The sequence below is a fragment of the Euphorbia lathyris genome, chromosome 1 (genome assembly GCF_963576675.1).
Source record: "Euphorbia lathyris chromosome 1, ddEupLath1.1, whole genome shotgun sequence".
NCBI lineage: Eukaryota > Viridiplantae > Streptophyta > Magnoliopsida > Malpighiales > Euphorbiaceae > Euphorbia > Euphorbia lathyris.
The window spans coordinates 18,261,286-18,279,630 of record NC_088910.1 but is presented as its reverse complement, the minus strand read 5'-3'; the positions used below and the strand labels follow the sequence as shown (position 1 = coordinate 18,279,630).

Genomic DNA, 18,345 nt, shown 5'->3' with positions numbered 1-18,345 from the left:
CTACTCAACTCCTACTAAGTGCTATAACCAAACACCTAGATTTCTCTACCGTTGAGTACTAAAACCGAGTACTCAGCACCACTCTCTCAATTTTTACAATTGATACAAACTTGTTCTTTCTAGATAAAGAACACTTTAGATGATTACAAAATCAATCTAGCTTTTACACATAAATATAAATTTGGTGTAAGATCTTTTTCTTGTTTGAATGTGCTTTGTATGTATGCTCTTTTTCTCTTGTATTTTTCGGCAATCGGCAAAGGATCCAAGAATGAACTTGTCCTTTTATAGTTGAATTCTGAAGTCTCAATCATTTGAATCTGGATCTATCCGTTGAATTCAAACGGCTCTTTCTTGCGTCATTGTTCTGGTCAGCTTCATATTTGCAGGTCAATCTTATCGTCTGAAATTAGCAGGCGTCAGACTTGTATTCTTCCCACAGGTTCGTCTTCTAGTGCCAGTTCGTCTTTTAGCTAATGGACAGTTGACCCATGCATCTCGAAATTGACTATGTGCGTAATTCCAAGGTTTCTATTATTGGTGCAGATAGTTGTCGGATCTTGTCTTTTAGCAAACGGATCAATCGCGCTGTCCTGACGAATACTCAGCTTGACTTCATTGACGTTGCTTTTGTTCTGAGTTATACTCTTACTCAGCTTCCGTGGTCAGCTTCGTCTACAAGCTTTAGTTTAGAGGAAGACTTTTCTTCTTTGATACTGAGTTGCGTTCCACTCAGCTTCTTTGGTCAGCTTTATCTTTAAGCATTTGTTCTGAAGATGACTTTTTTTTCTATTATGCCGAGTTGCACTCTACTCAGCTTGTGTTGTGTTCTCATGCTGACTTCGTCCTGTCTTACTTTTTATTTCTGTTTTCATTTATACTTATACTCAACATTGAACAAACATATTAGTACAATTAAATCAAGACACTTAAATTTAATTGCCCCTTAATCATGGATTAACTTAAATAATTTTGTCAAATCAAAATCATGTGGAAATGTGTTTCAACAGCCATGTCCATCCGACTAGCGTCTGTCGTCTTTTACAACATTGCCTATAAACAGGGCCGGCCCTAGGCCTAGGCCCGGGATGCACCGGCCTAGGGTCCAGGGCTGGAAGGGAAAAAAAAAATGTAGCCTTATATATATATATATATATATATATATATATATATATATATATATGGAGGTTAATTTTTTTTAATATAGAGAGTGATAAAATATATAGGAGGGCCTAATTATTTTTGAAAGCCCATTGATAAAAGAAATTAAAAGACTTACCCAACATTTAGACTTTAATTAGTAAATTTATTGTAGACTTTTAGACTCCTAATTCTTTCCAAACGATTGCTCTTCCTCCTGCTCGTCCAACCAGAACCACAATTTCTCCTTCTTCTATTCCAACTTTTCCTTTCCGTTTCCAGCAACCAGAATTCGCGAGTTGTCTGCTTCATCAATTCGTTCAAACAAATTCCTTTCCTTTCATGCTCCTACACTCAGGTTTTTTTTCTAGATTATATATTGATTATTTGATTTAGTTTTAATTTTATTATTGCTTTTAGTTTTAGTTTTGATTGTTTTTTTTTAATAAAATTGTAATTTGTGTCTTCCATGAAAATTTAAGTTCAAAATGTGATTTTAAACAAAGTGATGATGAACTTTGATGCACAATTTTTTTTCTAGATTATATATTGAGTATTCGATTTAGTTTTAATTATATTATTGCTTTTAGTTTTAGTTGTATTTTTTAAATCAAATTGTAATTTGTATTCTCTATGAAATTTCAGTCTAAAATGTGATTTTGCACAAATTGATGATGAACAATTTTTTTTCCAAATCATATATTGAGTATATGATTTAGTTTTAATTATATTATTCTTTGTAGTTTTAGTTTTGATTGTATTTTTTGAATCAAATTGTAATTTGTGTCATGTATGAAAATTAATGTGATTTTTTGAACAATATAGCCAGTCTAAAACTGAAAATTCAGTTTGATAAAAGGAAAAAATAAGAAAAGAAAAAAATCAATACTAAATTTGTTCATTTGTTTTTTTCTTTTCTTGTCATTTGTAAAATAAATAATCACTATTTAATTTCTAATTCTTTGAATCGATTTTGTTATTTGTTGATTTTTGAAATTTATTGGTAATAGCAGAATAGTGATTTGAATGGAAAAAAATTTGTTGGTTAAACCGATTTTCGAAAGATTTTGTTACATACAAATTTTTTATTATTAAAGGAACCTCTATTCTTTATTTTGTGTCTTTAAATTGTCAGGACCGACCCTACCTATAAAGTCACACACAAAGAACAAATTAAGACACAAACATTGTCTATATTCATTACATCTTATAATGAATCTATTACGATAATCGTTTGAATTTGGAATTCAAAATAATAAAAATTAAACATGACTATGTTAATTGATTTGGAATCCAATTGTTATAAATGTTTAAATTGAAACCGATAAGTAAAGAAAATAAATCAAATCCAATTAAATATGATTATTATGAAATGTTGGATTTAGAATCCAACTAACACAAATATTTAATTAAAACTAATAAGAAAATAAATAAACCAGATCCAAATAAACGTGATTAATATAAATATAGGGTTTAAAATCCGATTAACATAAATATTTAATTGAAACCAATAAGAAAATAAAATAAAATCAGATAATTTTGGCATTTTTAGTCCCGTTTTCCATTTTTAGATCTTGGAAATGATCGACTATTTTCACCTATAACATAAATATAGATAAATAAGTTTATGTTAGAATTTTTATTTTTTAATATGTAACCTCAAAAATATTTTAAGGTTATATAAGATTAACTTAACTTTCTTATGCATCTTTCCTATTAAAAAGAATAGAAGAATTTTTCATCTAAAGACTAAGACGTTAACACCCGACATTAGTTTGAAGGAGATATTAATGTTAAGATTAACGGTCAAATTAACGTTTAAAAATTAATTACATTACTTTATTGTTTAGATCACAAATCAATTGTATCTGACTCTCTTACCCTTTTTACTCATTTTAGGGCAGTGATAATAAATGAATAGTAAATAATATATTTTTGTAATAAATTTGTAAGATTATAAAATTTTAATATTTATAAAAATATTAAATTAAACAAAATAAATCATTATCAAGGTTATCTTAGATTGTGAATTGTGATATTTTGACATTGTTACTAATACGGAAGTAGGTAGACTTATTAGTCACTTCGCACATATTTCATGTAACAAAATCCATAAAAAAAAAGATTAGCATAGAAGAACCTAGTCTTTTAAGCTAAATATTTTCTAGGAGCACCCTCGAAACAAACAAAGTTGCCCCCACATCAAGCATGGGGTTATTTCTTATTTCCCTTTTTACTCCGATTAATCCCCAAAGATCCTGTCTGTCCGACTAGCGTCTAGTATCTTTTACAACATTGCCTACAAGGTCACACACAAAGAACGAATTAAGACAAACAAACATTATCTATATTCATTAAATCTTAATGGATCTATTATGATAATCCTGTTTTGAATTTTGAATTCAAAATAATAAAAAATTAAATATGACTATTTATGTCAAGGTGCAAACTATGATTATTTTGTATGGGATAGAAAATTATTCCAATGGTGAACAAAGTCATCATCCAATGATTGAAAAAACAAAGTAATAGTTACTTTGTAAAAAATAAAGTAACCATTGTGTGCAGATATCAATTGGATTTGAAATCCAGTTATCATAAATGTTTAAATTGAAACCGATAAGTAAAAAAAAAAAAATCCAATTAAATATAATTATTATGAAATGTTGGATTTAGAATCCAACCAACACAAATATTTAATTAAAACTAATAAGAAAAATAAATAAACATGATTAATATAAATATAGGATTTAGAATCTGATTAATATAAATATTAATTAAAACCAATAAGAAAATAAAATAAAATTTGATTTTATTTTCACATATAACATAACTATAGATAAATAAGTTTATATTAGAATTTTTATTTTTTAATATGTAACCTCATAAATATTTTAAGGTTAACTTACCTTTTTTATGCATCTTTTCTGTTAAAAGACTAAGTCGACATTAATTTGAAGGAGATATTAACGTTAAGATTAACGGTCAAATTAACGTTCAAAAATTAATTACATTACTTTATTTTTTTACATCACAAATCAATTGTATCCGATTCTCTTACTTTTTTTACTAATCTTAGGGTAGTGATAATAAATGAATATATTTTTGTCATAAATTTGTAAGATTATAAAAATTTAATCTTTATAAAAATATTAAATTAAACAAGGCTTAATACATAAATAACCCTCTAAACTTGTCCAAATGTTGCAACTGCCCCCTTCAACTTTTAATTGTAACAACTTACCCTTCAAACTTGTCCAATTGTAACAACTTACCCCTTAAACTTGTCCAATTGTAAAACACAACCCCAAATTGCTGATATGGACTACAATTGAAGAAACACGTGAAATACAAAATCTGCAATGCTCGTGGAGCATGATAATCAGATCTTTAGCGTGATACGAATCCGGAGAAACTTTTTTACGGCTGCTTCAAATACGGGGTAAAAAAATTCCCAATTTAGGGTTATGTTTTACAATTGGACAAATTTTAGAAAGTAAGTTGTTACAATTGAAAATTGAGGAGCGTAGTTACAATATTTGAACAAGTTCAGAGGTTATTTGTGTATTCGGCCATTAAACAAAATAAATAAATTACAGTTTTGATTTAGGTGAACCAACCATTTACCCCGGAAGTTGTAATATAAAAATCCGTGAATTTAGCAGTTACAAAATCATTTCCAATGTTTTTGACCAACTTTGTTCATTTATTTTTTCTTTAAAGAAATAAAATTTAATTAGAAAGAAAGAAACCTCTTTGAAATTTAGTGAAAACTCGAAATTGCCCACCATTTTGGACCCTTTTTCTTCTTCTTCTTCGAAAGTCGTAAATTTCATGTCCTTTTCTCTCTCTCCCTCTTCTCTTTCTGCACGTTATAAGCATTTCTAGAGAGAGAAGGGTTTTTTTTCTCTCTCTACTCCAAGAGAGAGGAAAGGAAAGGAAAAGAAGAGACTGATAGAAGAAAACGCGAACAGCGTTTCTTACCTTCAATTTTTTCAAGTTTGATTCCTTTCCTTCTTTTGACATTTTCGGCTGAGATCAAAGTGTAAGGGCAAAGATGGAGTTTTTGGGCAAATCACTGAAGAAGGACTTCACCGGCCATGGTGTTTGTTGTGGAGTCGTGAAATCCTACGACGCATCCTCTGATTTATTTGAGATCGTCTACGAGGGCGGAAACTCCGAGGAGCTTGGATTTGCGGAAGTCACTTGTTTGCTGGAGGGGAAGGAAGTTCAGCCGGCTGACCTCAAGCTTCGACCTGGACGCAAGCCAAAGAAACGCCGTCGTTTTGAGCCGAGGAAGCTGGAAGACCGAGGAGTTGGAGGAGAGTCAGGTAATTCGAATTCTTATAATCAGATAGTTGCAGAAACCCTAGGGGGACAAATTGTTGAGGCTAATGGTAATTTCGATGTGAGTAAAAAGGTTGATTTGAATGATGGGTTAAGTGGGGATTTGTGGGAAGGTGAGCGTGCTAGTGGGAATACGGGGATTGTGACTGTTGATTTAAACGAAGCTCTTGAGAAAGTGAGTGGAGTAGAGGAGAATACAAGACCAACTGCTAATGGGAATTTGAGTAGAAATGATACACTTGATTTGAATTCTGGGTTCAACTTCAATTTGAATGAAGGGCTTGATTTGAATGAGGAGAATGGTATGGGTGCTGATGAAAACGGAAATTTGAAGAAGAGAGAGTGTATCGACTTGAATTTGGATGTGAATGGTGGTGGGGATGATAATTCGACTGAGCCTAGAAGTAACATAGAAGGTCAAACAATGAAATGCGGTTTTGATTTAAATTTGGGTATTGATGAGGAAATGAAGGATGGCGTAGATGGTGAGTGTAGAGCAGATGCCAGGCAGAGTACATCCCTTGAAATGGTTAAAGAAACAACGGAAAAAATGGTGGACACTTCTGGGGCTTTGGAGGGAAATCATAATGAAGTTGATATTGGAAATGGGACACTGCAAGAAGTTCCTGTAACTAATGATTCATGTTTAGAGTTTGCTAAAGGGATCTTGAAAAAGAATATTGTTTTTTGTGAAAACCTCAGGACTTTTGGTTCTGTGGAAGTGCAGAGTGTTACACCTATCAAGGAGGATTCTCCCGAGGTAATTGATGGGAACCAAGATCATTTAAGAAGCCCTTTTAAGGAAGGGAGTGGTGGACGGAGGAGGGGGAGGAGGAGACTAAGTGATGTGGATAATTTGAATACACCAAAAATAACACCCTTTATTGATACAATTGTAGTTTGTGGGATCCAAAATGTAGGTGCATATAATGAAGTGAATGCTCATCCAAGCAGGCGGAGAAGGGGAAACCATGTGAACACCTTGAATTCCACACCAGACACAACAGTCATTGAAAATGCCCATGTTGTCGAGGAAGATAGGAAGCAAGGTGATGAGGGAAGTGCACATAAAGAAATTATTGGAAATAATAGAAAGAGAAGAAGACTGTCTGACAGTGTGAATGCAACACAAGAAATGAAAGTGCTAAGGAGGAGTAGTCGACGAGGTTCAGTTAGAACTGAGATCTCAACCATAACATCATTAAGTGCAGTTAATGATGCAATTAATGAGTTAACAGTGTCTCCTTCAGTTAGTGCATTAACCGAGGAGAAGCCTCTGAAATCATGTCATGAACGGCCTGTTGAGCCTGTGATTCTTCCTGCAAAAGTGCAACTGCCAACTTCTTCGCAGAATTTGGATTTGGATGGGATATCAGTAGTTGACCTTTTCTCTGTTTACTCTTGTCTAAGGTCATTTAGTACTATATTATTCTTAAGTCCCTTTGAGTTGGAGGATTTTGTGGCAGCTCTGAGGTGCGACTTTCCTAGCTCATTATTTGATTTCATTCATGTTTCCATTTTGCAAACTTTGAGAAAGCATTTGGAGTTTCTTTCAAATGAAGGTGTTGAATCTGCTTCTAATTGCTTGAGGTATGTTTTTGCTTCTCAGTGCCTGTCAATACCTCTCTGGAACTCTTGTCTATCGGTACTAAAACTTTTATATGATTTGTAATTGGTTGATGTAGGAGTCTAAACTGGGGTTTCTTGGACTTGGTGACATGGCCTATTTTTATGGTTGAGTACTTCCTAATCCACGGTTTAGATTTGAAACCTGGATACGATCTTAGTAACCTGGAACTATTGAAAAATGACTACTATAAACAGCCTGTGTCTGTGAAGGTTGAGATACTGAGATGTCTTTGTGACGGTATGATGGAGGTGGAAGCCATTACTTCCGAACTTAACAGAAGGTCTTCAGGAGCTGAATTAGACCTGGACTCCGATAGAAATATGAATCTCGGAGCATTGAGGAAAATGAGGAGCAGGATGGATGTGCCAGGTGGGTCAGGCTTAACTGAGGAGGCTGTGGATGACACTGCAGATGGGAATATTGATGAATGCTGTCTTTGTAAGATGGATGGGAGCTTAATATGCTGCGATGGTTGTCCTGCAGCTTATCATTCAAAGTGTGTGGGTGTTGTCAATGATTCTTTGCCGGAGGGTGACTGGTTTTGCCCTGAGTGTGCTATAGACAGGAATAAGCCTTCTATGAAATATCGGAGCTCAATTCGAGGGGCAGAGGTTTTGGGGGTTGATCCATATGGGAGAATGTATTTTGGCAGCTGTGGTTATTTATTGGTGTAAGTTTGTCCAACTTATAGTTTCCATATTTGACCGTGATCAATGATTTGATTGTCATTGTCGCTGTTGGTACTTTTGAATTAAGTATTTTGTAGAATTCATTAAAAAACTACAAATGAAGATGTAGTCAATTATCTTATCCTTGAAACCTTGGCTATTATCAGATTACCTGCTGGGTGACTATCTCAAAAGATTTAGTTCTTGAAAGAACTCTAATCCAAGAGATTTCTGATTTATTATTTATGCTAGAGAAATAAGATGTCAATTTGTCTGTTTACCTTTTGATGGGAAAAGAAGTTTGAATTGATTGAATTTCTTTTTGTGAATGATTACGATTAGTATACAATGTCCAAGCTGATGTACATATTTTGGATTATGCATGTCGGTGTGTTGGTATGATTGTTCATGTTTCTAGCTTCCCCTTAGTTTAAGGCGGCCTTTATACCTTGTTTGGTGAAGCTCCGTAGATTTTGTCATACTACTTATTTATATATGCATATTTGTTAATTTATTGAATTGCCTCTCATATTTCTTCATCCCATTGATATTTTTTATTCTGCAGATCAGATTCTTGTGAAAGTGAATCTTCATTCAATTATTATCACAGAGATGATCTAAATGCTGTTCTTAAAGTTCTGAGGTCCTCAGAGATGGTTTATAGCAGTATATTGGAGGCAATACTCAAGCATTGGGATATCCCTGTTAGTTTATATGGTGCAATTGGTAATGTTGATCTTTCAAATTGCGCTATTAGCTTAAATGTTTACATGCTCCCAAATTTTCTGACATCTTCAAAAACATGTACAATCAATAATGAGATTGCTGATGGAAGAAAACTAGTAGAAAACATAGTTGCTGGAAATACTGGTCATACTAATATTAAGGTTTCAAACACCGCAGGTCAAACATGTGTAAGTTCAGAAGGATCTGCTGAAACAACCCAGACAAGTTTAACTATTCAAAATTTTCCAAAAGAAGGATCTGCTTTTTCCATTAAATTCAATGGAACAGATGGTGGGACACCCCAAGTGCAGATAAGGACTGGCTACATAAACTATTACAGTTTTGGTCATATAGCCTCGTTAATTGGAGAAGAGTTGTTGCGCAAGCCATCAGACAAAAGTATTGTTAACTCTGTAAAAACAGAAGAGGAATTGCTTTCATCTCAGATAAAGGTCATGTCAAAAATATGTCCCAAGTTTCATTGGGCAAATACTCTGATGCAAATTGTTGATGTTCAGAAAGAAAAATGTGGATGGTGCTTCACTTGCAGGGGTTCTTCTGATGACACAGATTGCTTGTTTAATATGAGTTTGGGTTTTGTTCATGAAAGGTCTGAGAATGAAGGGTCTGAGAATGATGTGGTCAGTCTTCAATCAGAGAGAAACAAGAAAGGTCATCTTGCAGATATTATGAGCCATATTCTTGTGGTTGAAAAGAGGTTGCAGGGGCTTTTACTGGGTCCTTGGTCGAATCCACATTATAGCAGTCTCTGGCGCGAGAGTGTTCTCAAGGCTTCTGATATTGAGTCTGTGAAACATTTATTACTCACAGTAAGAATCTTTTTTTCTTTGTTGGTCATCGCGTACTTAAGATGACATAAAGCATTTACACTCTGAACCTTTCAACCTTTTCAGATAACTCACAACAAATCTAAGTTCATTTGAAAATTTTCTTTGAGCTGCCTTTCTATAGCAGCTTTGTAGCTTGGGGGAAATAGCTACAGTACGGGGCCACATATCAGCCTTTGAGCTAGCTACAAATAGCAGCTTTTTTCTTTTTCTTTCATATAAATATACAGTTTGAAATTGGTTTCAGTTGGGCACAATGGGCTTTTACATGTGGTTATGCACAGGATGCATAGTGCATTTAGCTATTTGTAACAGTTAGGCCATTGAAAAACCCAATTGTGAACATATGCAAAGCAAGCTTGATGACTTCCCCCCGTATCTCATCGAATAGCCTAAGTTTCTTGAAGCTAGCCAGCTAGTTTCCTTGCCTTTCTCTTTTTGTCTTCTATACAATCTTTGTATAGATTGTCATTCACAGGAATTGTTGATATAGACTCCCTCTTTCTCTCATCTTCTTTCTCTTTTTTGCTAATGGTCATTTATTTGGAATAACCAAGTAATTCTCAAAATGCATGAATCCGTATAGTGGTTCTTAACCTTTTTCTCTGTTGAAGTTGGACTAATTTTACATTGTGATGGTATGCTGCAGTTAGAGTCAAATGTGCGTCATCTTGCACTTTCAGCTGAGTGGTTTAAGCATGTGGATTCTGGTACCACTATGGGTTCAGGTCGTCATATTATAATGGCTTCATCACGTGCATCTTCAAAGAATGGAATTGGTAAGAAAAGAGTCAGGCACTCTGAATTTGATTCTGGTCCTACAATTTCTGTCAGTGGATTGGGAATGCTTTGGTGGAGGGGTGGTAGAATTTCCCGCCGGCTATTCAGTTGGAAGGTTTTACCTCGTGGCTTAGTATCCAAGGCTGCCAGACAAGGTCTATATTCTTTCTTCTCTTTCCTTTAGTGGTTTGTTGTATAGTGCTTGCGGTTTAGTCAACTGAGTAATTATTCTGAATTTGTTTGAAGTTTGACTTCTGCAGCTGGATGTATGAAGATACCAGGCATGTTGTACCCTGAGAATTCAGACTTTGCAAAGAGGAGCAAGTACGTTGCTTGGCGAGCAGCTGTGGAATCATCAACAACTGCAGAACAACTTGCCTTGCAGGTATGGCATCTTGTTGCGTGCCCTTTCCTGCTGTTATGTTTAATTCTCCTTTTGTGGATCGGAAAAATGAAAAAAAAAAAATCAAACCTGAGAGAACATTCAGTTGTTTTTAGAGGCATTGATCATTTTACATCAAGGACATTCATAAGTAAATGCTATTCTGGCGATGTTGCTTTGCAGGAGCAAAGCTGCATAGCTATTAGATACTTGAGAGTTGCATAATTCTGCAGATTATCATACTGCTACCAATATTTTGACAATTGAGATGCTTCTGGCCATTAGGGCAGATTTGGTTGGGTATCATTATAGGAACTTTGAGACCTGAACAGTTGTGCTCTATTTACCTTGTTTTATCTTCCCTTATGATCAGATTTTCATATGTCCCCATTCTGATATTTTCAGGTTAGGGAGCTTGATTCAAACATCAGATGGGATGAAATTGTGAAAGCAAATCCACTGTCAGTGGTAGACAAGGAATTCAAAAAATCTGTCAGGTTGTTTAAGAAAGTTGTTATCCGCAGAAAGTCTGTTGACGGAGATAAGACAAAGTATCTCCTTGATTTTGGTAAGAGGAGAAGTATTCCTCAGATTGTTCTGAAGAATGGATCTGTGCTTGAAGAATCTTCCAGTGAGAGGAAGAAATACTGGTTGAATGAATCTTATGTCCCTTTGTATATCTTGAAGAGCTTTGAAGAGAGAAGGGTTACCCGCATATCTAGTAAGATGAGTTCCGAGAAACTTTCTGATGCTAGTGTAGTTATGAAGAAGCCCTCAAAGAAAAGAGGCTTTCAGTATCTTTTTGCTAAAGCTGAAAGATCCGAGTACCATCAATGTGGACATTGTCACAAAGACGTTCCAATCAGGTATCGTACGTGTCAGTGTTTTAGTTTGACTGAATAATTGTGCTGTTCTCTAGCTCTTGAAGGTTTTATTTTTATTGTTGCTTAAGGTTAGGAAGTATTGTTGTTTTTATGTGTGCATATTTTGGCACGGTGCACACATACACACGACTTTTAGTACATTAGAAATTTGCATTTCTGGATAAACCCTTAATAATAATATGTGGAATTATGATTATATCCATACTACAGCAAGTTTATTTTGAAACTAAGCTTCATAACATGTGGAGTCATGATTGAAAGTTCAATTTTGTTAATAGATGTGTTTTCTCAGGTTCTAGGACTTTTTACTGTCTTACTGTATTTTTTTTCTAATGTTTATTTTAATCGATAACATATTTCCTTTTGTGATGTTTGAACACTTGGCAGGGATGCTGTTTGCTGTCATTATTGCAAGGGTAAGCAGTTGATCTCTTAGATTTTTCTTTTATTTGTGCTGGCAGAATATCTTTGCTATCTGCTGGAATTGATTTCTTATTCGTCTTTCTGGTGGGATTCCATTTAATCAGACTTAAACCTGATTGGCTTTATTTTCTGTTTGCTATGTGAAGATAGTACTTATTGTGAATATGATGCAAATTTCAGGGTTCTTCCATAAGAGACATGTGAAGAAATCTGCTGGTTCTGTCCTTAGTCAATGTACGTACACATGCCATAGATGTGTAAGTGGGAAAGCTGCAAAGACAGTCACGAAAACAGTGGAAAATAATGGTAAAAGAATTTACAACAAAAGCAAGAAAGGTCAGCTTCAAAATTCAAAACAGGCCTCAGTTAGGGCAGTGCAGCTTAAAAACAGCAAAAAAACATTGAGGAGCTTAAGATCACGAAAGAGTAAGAAAGTTACTGTTGTTGTTCCTCTGCGTCGATCACCAAGGAAGGTGAAATACAAGCCTTTGCAAAATAAAAAGGTTGGACGACCCAAAAAGAACAAAAAGGCCAGTCCCCAAAAAGCTACATATAAGAAGAAGAAGACAAAGGTTACTTCATGGCACAAGAAGAGGACAAAAGCTTACTACAGTTACTGGCTTAATGGTCTTTTGTTGTCTAGGAAACCAGATGATGCACGTGTGACTCAATTCAGGAGGAAAAGGTTTCTTGCCCCTTCTGAGCGTGTCATCCTTGATCAACCCAGATGTGGTCTTTGCTGTGAAGCAGGATATAGGTCTACCTCGACTTATATTTCGTGTGAGATGTGTCAAGGTACTTAAAAATGCTATTTTGTTTGATATTTACCTTTTTATTTAGATAAATTGGACTACTGCAAATTGATTAAGATAGTGCCTTTCCTTTCTATTAGATATCCCACATTGCTTAATTAGAAAGTTATATGGCTCCTTATATATATATATATATATTAAAATAATATGCTCCTCTAAAGTACGATTTGGTGTGATTAGGCCTTTGTTTACACTTTCATTACATTTTCTGAAGTCAAGTTCATCACTGTAATGCAGAATGGTTTCATGGAGATGCTTTTGGGCTTAACGAAAAGAACATCAAAATGCTGATTGGTTTTAGATGCCATTTGTGCCGTGACCGTACTCCTCCGGCGTGCCCACTTGTATCTGTGATTGAAAACCATGTACCTCAAAGGCCTGAGGTAGGAACTGACGTTGGAAACGAAATTTCCACAGAACCATTAGCAAATGAGGTTCATCAAGTTTCACTTCCGGTTTCAGATCAGAGCTTTCAGCCTGAGTCAAGGTTGGAAGTGGACAACATGCATATTTCTGATACCGAGATGGAGATTGCTAATGCAGTTCAAGGTTCTATTGATAATTTGAATCCGGAGAACGCAATAGAGTCAGAGGCCGAGGCTATTGCAACTTCTAATGACCATCCGGGCGCGATAGTGCAAGGGATGACTTGAATACACCCATCCTGAAGTCTCCTGTTGATGAGATGCAACCCGCATCCTTGATGATAATCCATCAAGTCGCATCCACAATCCTTGTATGAGAGAAAAGCAAGTGTAGATTGATGATGCAGACCTTCATTATCGGTGAAACAAGAAACTACAGAGGGTAATAGTTTAACTTACCTGTAAATTTTTCTAATGCTGTTGAAATTCATGGCAGAGGCTCGAAAAAGATGCACCCGGTTGATTCATTTTGAAACTGAGAATGGGTCTGTCACTTGATTGCTGCTGGGAATGGCGTTGTTTGCAAGAGGGATTTTGATGATTCATTGACAAGTTGTGCTGAGATTTTGCCATTTTTGATGTGCCAAGGTTCATTGATGGAGGTAAGAATGGAAGTGTTTATGAGGGCTGAAGAACAACCAGAAGTGAAGCCATCTTTTATAGAGTTTACAACACTAGGAATTAATTGACATTCATAGTTGAGATTGAATTGACTTTTCAATTGAAAATGTAGTTATCAGATACTCTTGTGTAGATAACATATCACAATAGCCAAATTGATATTTTTTTTGTCAATTATCTTTGGGGTCTCTATGTTTGTTTGGTTGTCTTTTACGTAGCTCTCTTTTGATGTTTTACTTCAAATAGTAGAAACAATTATAGATAGTTAATGAGATCAAACTATTCTTCTTTTTCTAGCTAGTTTTTATTCTGAATGTAAATAGTTACAAAAAAAAAAAAAAAAAAACTCAATTAAGGCTTAATACATCATTTGCCCCAGAAACTTGTCAAAAAAGTTGATTGGTCCCTGGACTTTCAAAATGTTTCGGTAGCCTCTTGAATTTGCATGAAATGTTTAGTTAGCCTTCTGAACTTGTGTAAAATGTAATCAATTAATCACTCGATTGTAGAAAACCAAGTTAAATGCGAAAGATATGCTACATGCATCTTAAAAAAAAGTAAAATGATCAAGGTCGGTGGTATGCAGTTATAATATTAGAGAAGAAAAGTTTTATAGTTTAGCACGTAAGAAATTCATTTTTAATCTATTTTATAAATTATGTAGTAACTAAGATACGCGTAACATATTTTCCGTATTTAACTTAGTTTTTTTACATCCGAGTAATTAATTGATTACATTTTACGCAAGTTCAGAGAGCTAACTGAACATTTTATGCAAGTTTAGGATTTTATGCAAGTTTAGGGTGCTATCGGAATACTTTGAAAGTACAAAGGGTCAATCAAGCTTTTTGAACAAGATTAGGAGAAATGATGTATTAAGCCATCAATTAATAAAAATAATTTGCACACAAATTAAGGTTTGATTTATTACTTGATGGAAAAGACTCCTACTCTTATTAATTGGGTACATTAAACTTAATTTGATCTATTTCCAAAAATAATGATTAGTCATGCATAGGTGAAATACCATAGACAAATCACTCAACTTAGGGTATACTTATATTTGATAAATAAAAAACAATTAAATAGATTAAATTAAGATGACATGTAATTATGAAATAAAAATATTTCTCAGGATGGTTTTTCTTTATTACTATTTCTTTTTTATTAATTGAAGTGAGAGAGAATATACAATACTTCGTTTATAGTGATGACACAGTAAAATATGTAATGGTGCGGTCATGTCTGTTAACTGAATAGTTGTTTAAAATTAGTTAGTAACTGTTAGTTATGAACTAGTATTTTTTTTTTGAAACAGTTATGAACTAGTATTAACTTTTGATAATTAGTATTTAATAAATTTATAAAGATTGTAACCAAAAAAATAAATTTATAAAGATTTGTTGTTATCACGTAAAAATAATTAATATGAATATATTGTCGCTCATTATACTTCGTTATTAAACTCTCTCCCATTAGAATGAGTTTAATATATTGAGCCATTATTAACTATTTAATGTTTATTGAGTTTTTGATTATATATATATATATATATATATATATATATATATATATATATATATATATATTTTAAATAATATGATTGGTTTAATTAATTGGTAGATTCATTATGATTGGCTTAAATAATTGGTGGATCCTTTGTGATTGATGAGTATCAACCATTGGAGGTGCTTAATTATGTAATTATGAATATATTATTAATAATCATGTTATATAAATATTGATAAAAAAAAAAATCTAAATAATTAGACAATTCAAAATAATATTAAATTAAAAACATTCATAAATAATTTCTACCAAAAAAAAAAAAAAAAATTCATAAATAATAACTATATCAATACCTTATAGCTAATAGAAATATATAAATCTAACCGGTATACCCACACACAATCAAAATTCTCCTTACAACTAATAGGAATATATAAATAAAATTTTTTTATTATTATTTGTCTACTAATTATAATTTTTCACAAAATCTAGTCCTTAATTGCAAATTTGGAAACACATGTAATCGAAGTAATCCTAAATTGCCGAGGAAGATGTAGAGTTGTAATTCAATTAGGTAATCCTACTCGCAAGAAAACCCTAATCCAAAAACAGATTGGATTAGTAATTCAAATCCAACAACGATTACACTATCCTCCTCCTATATATACATATTCGAAAACCCTAAGCTGATACTTCAGCAAAAAATTTCCTTTTTCTATATTTTCAGCAGCAAAAAACTCTTCCTTTTTCGATAGTTTTGGAAACTTCAAAGCTTAAAAGCATCCATGGCAATGGTTGAGCAGCAGTATCTGGCGTTAAGAGAGAAACTCAAGGAAGCCTACAGAAAGAAGCGCAGTTTGGAGAATAGCAACGAGGTAACTTCTGTCCGCAATGATGACTACGGCTCATTCTTCGGTCCATCGGTCACAATTTTGGCGGCGGGATTGAGTACAGAAACCAACACTTTGTTTGAAAAGTTGTCTTCAAAGCCATCCTACTCCATGAACAAGAAGGAAAAAGTTGAAAGAATTAAGGAAGCTAGAGATTACTCTTTCCTATTTTCTGATACACCAAACTTAGATTCTGGGAAAAGGGTTTCGGTGGATCAATCCAAGCTTCCATCATCCACAGGATCAACAAAGCAACAGACTTTGAAGAATCAGAACAGGCCAAAAGGGTTGTCTTCAAAAACTACTCTTGCTGATACGGAGAATAAGGAAAAGATGCAGCAGTGGAAAAAATCGGAATCAGAAGCGAAACCGAAACAGTTTAATCTAAAAATAAGGTTGAAAGTGCCACCAAAATCAGTTGAGGTGGAGAAGCAGCCATCATCTTCTGAGGATTCGAAGAAAAGGCCTTTGAGAGAGGTATATAGTGGTTCGGAAGGTGAAAAGGCACTTAGTATGGTTCGAAGAATGTTTAATACAAAAAGATTCCAAGGGCGTGATGATTCCGATAGAGTGATGGAGGCTACTTTCGGAGATATAGTCAAGGAAGAGAAAAGAAGCGAAAGAGTTGGAAGGAAGGAAGACCTGCAACAACTTCGGCTCATACAACAAGAGGAAAAGCGCGCACAAACGGCGAAGAGGCGTAGACATTGAAAAGTAGTCTATTTTGCTTCTGTAATTAATCAATTCATCAGTTTTAATGTAACTTTAGGAACTTTTATTTGTTTCATCTTTCTTTCTGAGCAAAAAACATAATGGAACAAGAGTTTTGATTCTTTTCGTGATAGATTCTGATATAAATCCAGAAGGATTCTTCCATAACAAAGTAGAATTTGAGTAATCTCAGTTCAGTTTATTCACTTATGGATATGGAGAGGAATATCCCTTCAGTCGTTGTAGTGCTACTAACTAAATAAACAATACTTGTCAATACCATGAGAAGCTCTTTCGCAATTTCCTTTCTGTTGAAATACATGAAAAAACCAACAATAAAAACCAGGGAAAAAGTATAAAAATAAAGCTTTTGGTTACATTTGTTTTCGATCGGTACTCTTTTGGTATCTTTAAGTTGATTCCGTTAGTAAACACGTGACAAATTGACTAACAAGGTTAAAAGTCAAAGGGAAAAGAATTAATTTGATTCTTATATTTATTTATTTTATAAATTAATCCTCTTATTATCTAATTATCACAAACAAACCCTAAAATAAAAAATAAAAATTAATTACACCATATTCTCTATCTCTCTTTAATTTTTTATTTTTTTAGGGTTAAAGTGCAAAAATACCCCTAACGTTTTGGATTAGGAGCAACTTTACCCCTAACGTCTAAAATGGTGCAATTTTACCCTTAACGTTAGAAGTTAAGAGCAATTTTACCCCTAACATTGATAAATTGGATCAATTTCAGACACTATTATAAAACATAGATATTTTTGTTCCTTATTCTGCTCTAATTTCTTAAACATTCATTCTAAAAAAAGGATTTCATGTTTTTTATAGTTTAATAATAGAATTAGAGATTAATATTTATAAATTCGGTGAATTTTTTAAATCTTTTTGTCTAATTCGTACAAAAAGATAGTATATTTTTTTTATTTTTTTCACATCCCAAAATATGTTTGTGATCTGTTACTGATAAAATGATGCACGTGTGAAGTCTATATGACAAATTTCACGACCGAGAAGACAGTTTGATGAATTGTTTCTCAAATTGACGCAATTTATCAACGTTAGGGGTAAAATTGCTCTTGGCTTCCTATGTTGCACCATTTTAGACGTTAGAGGTAAAATTGCTTCTGACGGGCATTTTTGCACCTTAACCCTTTTTTTTTATCTCTCTTCTCTCTCATCTTTATTAATTTTTCTCACTCTAATATCACAATTCCAATAATTTCTTCCCATTAAACAATGACAAAAAGCCATCAAAAGCATCTGTCGTGGCTTTTAATACCTTTGAGTAAGGTTAAGCAAGATATAGTTCCACTCATGGCGAAAGAAATGTTAGAACAGATAGAAAAAGAGGGTGCTGAAGTGATGGTGTGGGATTGTGATACAAATACGAATCATAAGCTAGTTTTCAAGAGATGGCATTCGAGTAATAGTTATGTATTCCTAAGGGGATGGATTCATGAGTTCGTGATGAGAATGAGTTTGAAATCAGGGGATACGATTGGTCTGTACTGGGATAAATCTCTATCAAG

At 33.7% G+C, this 18,345-nt stretch overlaps 1 protein-coding gene across 2 annotated transcripts; it reads left to right on the top strand.

The window, feature by feature from the left end:
- The first annotated feature begins 4,978 nt into the window (after positions 1 to 4,978).
- On the top strand, positions 4,979 to 13,863 carry LOC136223495 (DDT domain-containing protein PTM). Of its 2 annotated transcripts, XR_010685988.1 has the most exons (11): positions 4,979 to 7,077; positions 7,173 to 7,787; positions 8,351 to 8,511; positions 8,689 to 9,341; positions 10,009 to 10,294; positions 10,400 to 10,524; positions 10,927 to 11,387; positions 11,793 to 11,821; positions 12,009 to 12,623; positions 12,878 to 13,425; positions 13,502 to 13,863. XR_010685988.1 is itself a non-coding variant. In XM_066011525.1 (10 exons), exons 1-10 carry the CDS (start codon positions 5,198 to 5,200, stop codon positions 13,291 to 13,293), a joined length of 5,241 nt encoding a protein of 1,746 aa, XP_065867597.1. In that variant the 5' UTR covers positions 4,979 to 5,197; the 3' UTR covers positions 13,294 to 13,863. The 2 variants fall into 2 exon arrangements, 1 of the variants encoding a protein (XP_065867597.1); XM_066011525.1 differs by having other exon boundaries at positions 12,878 to 13,863.
- The last annotated feature ends 4,482 nt before the right edge of the window (positions 13,864 to 18,345 follow it).

Excerpts from the sequence above, each read along its gene's own strand:
- LOC136223495 (XM_066011525.1), top strand. The coding sequence starts at position 5,198 with ATGGAGTTTTTGGGCAAATCACTGAAGAAGGACTTCACCGGCCATGGT. Across the intron at positions 8,512-8,688 it reads TAGTTTATATGGTGCAATTG|GTCAAACATGTGTAAGTTCA; the intron begins GTAATGTTGATC and ends CAAACACCGCAG. Across the intron at positions 10,525-10,926 it reads CAGAACAACTTGCCTTGCAG|GTTAGGGAGCTTGATTCAAA; the intron begins GTATGGCATCTT and ends TGATATTTTCAG.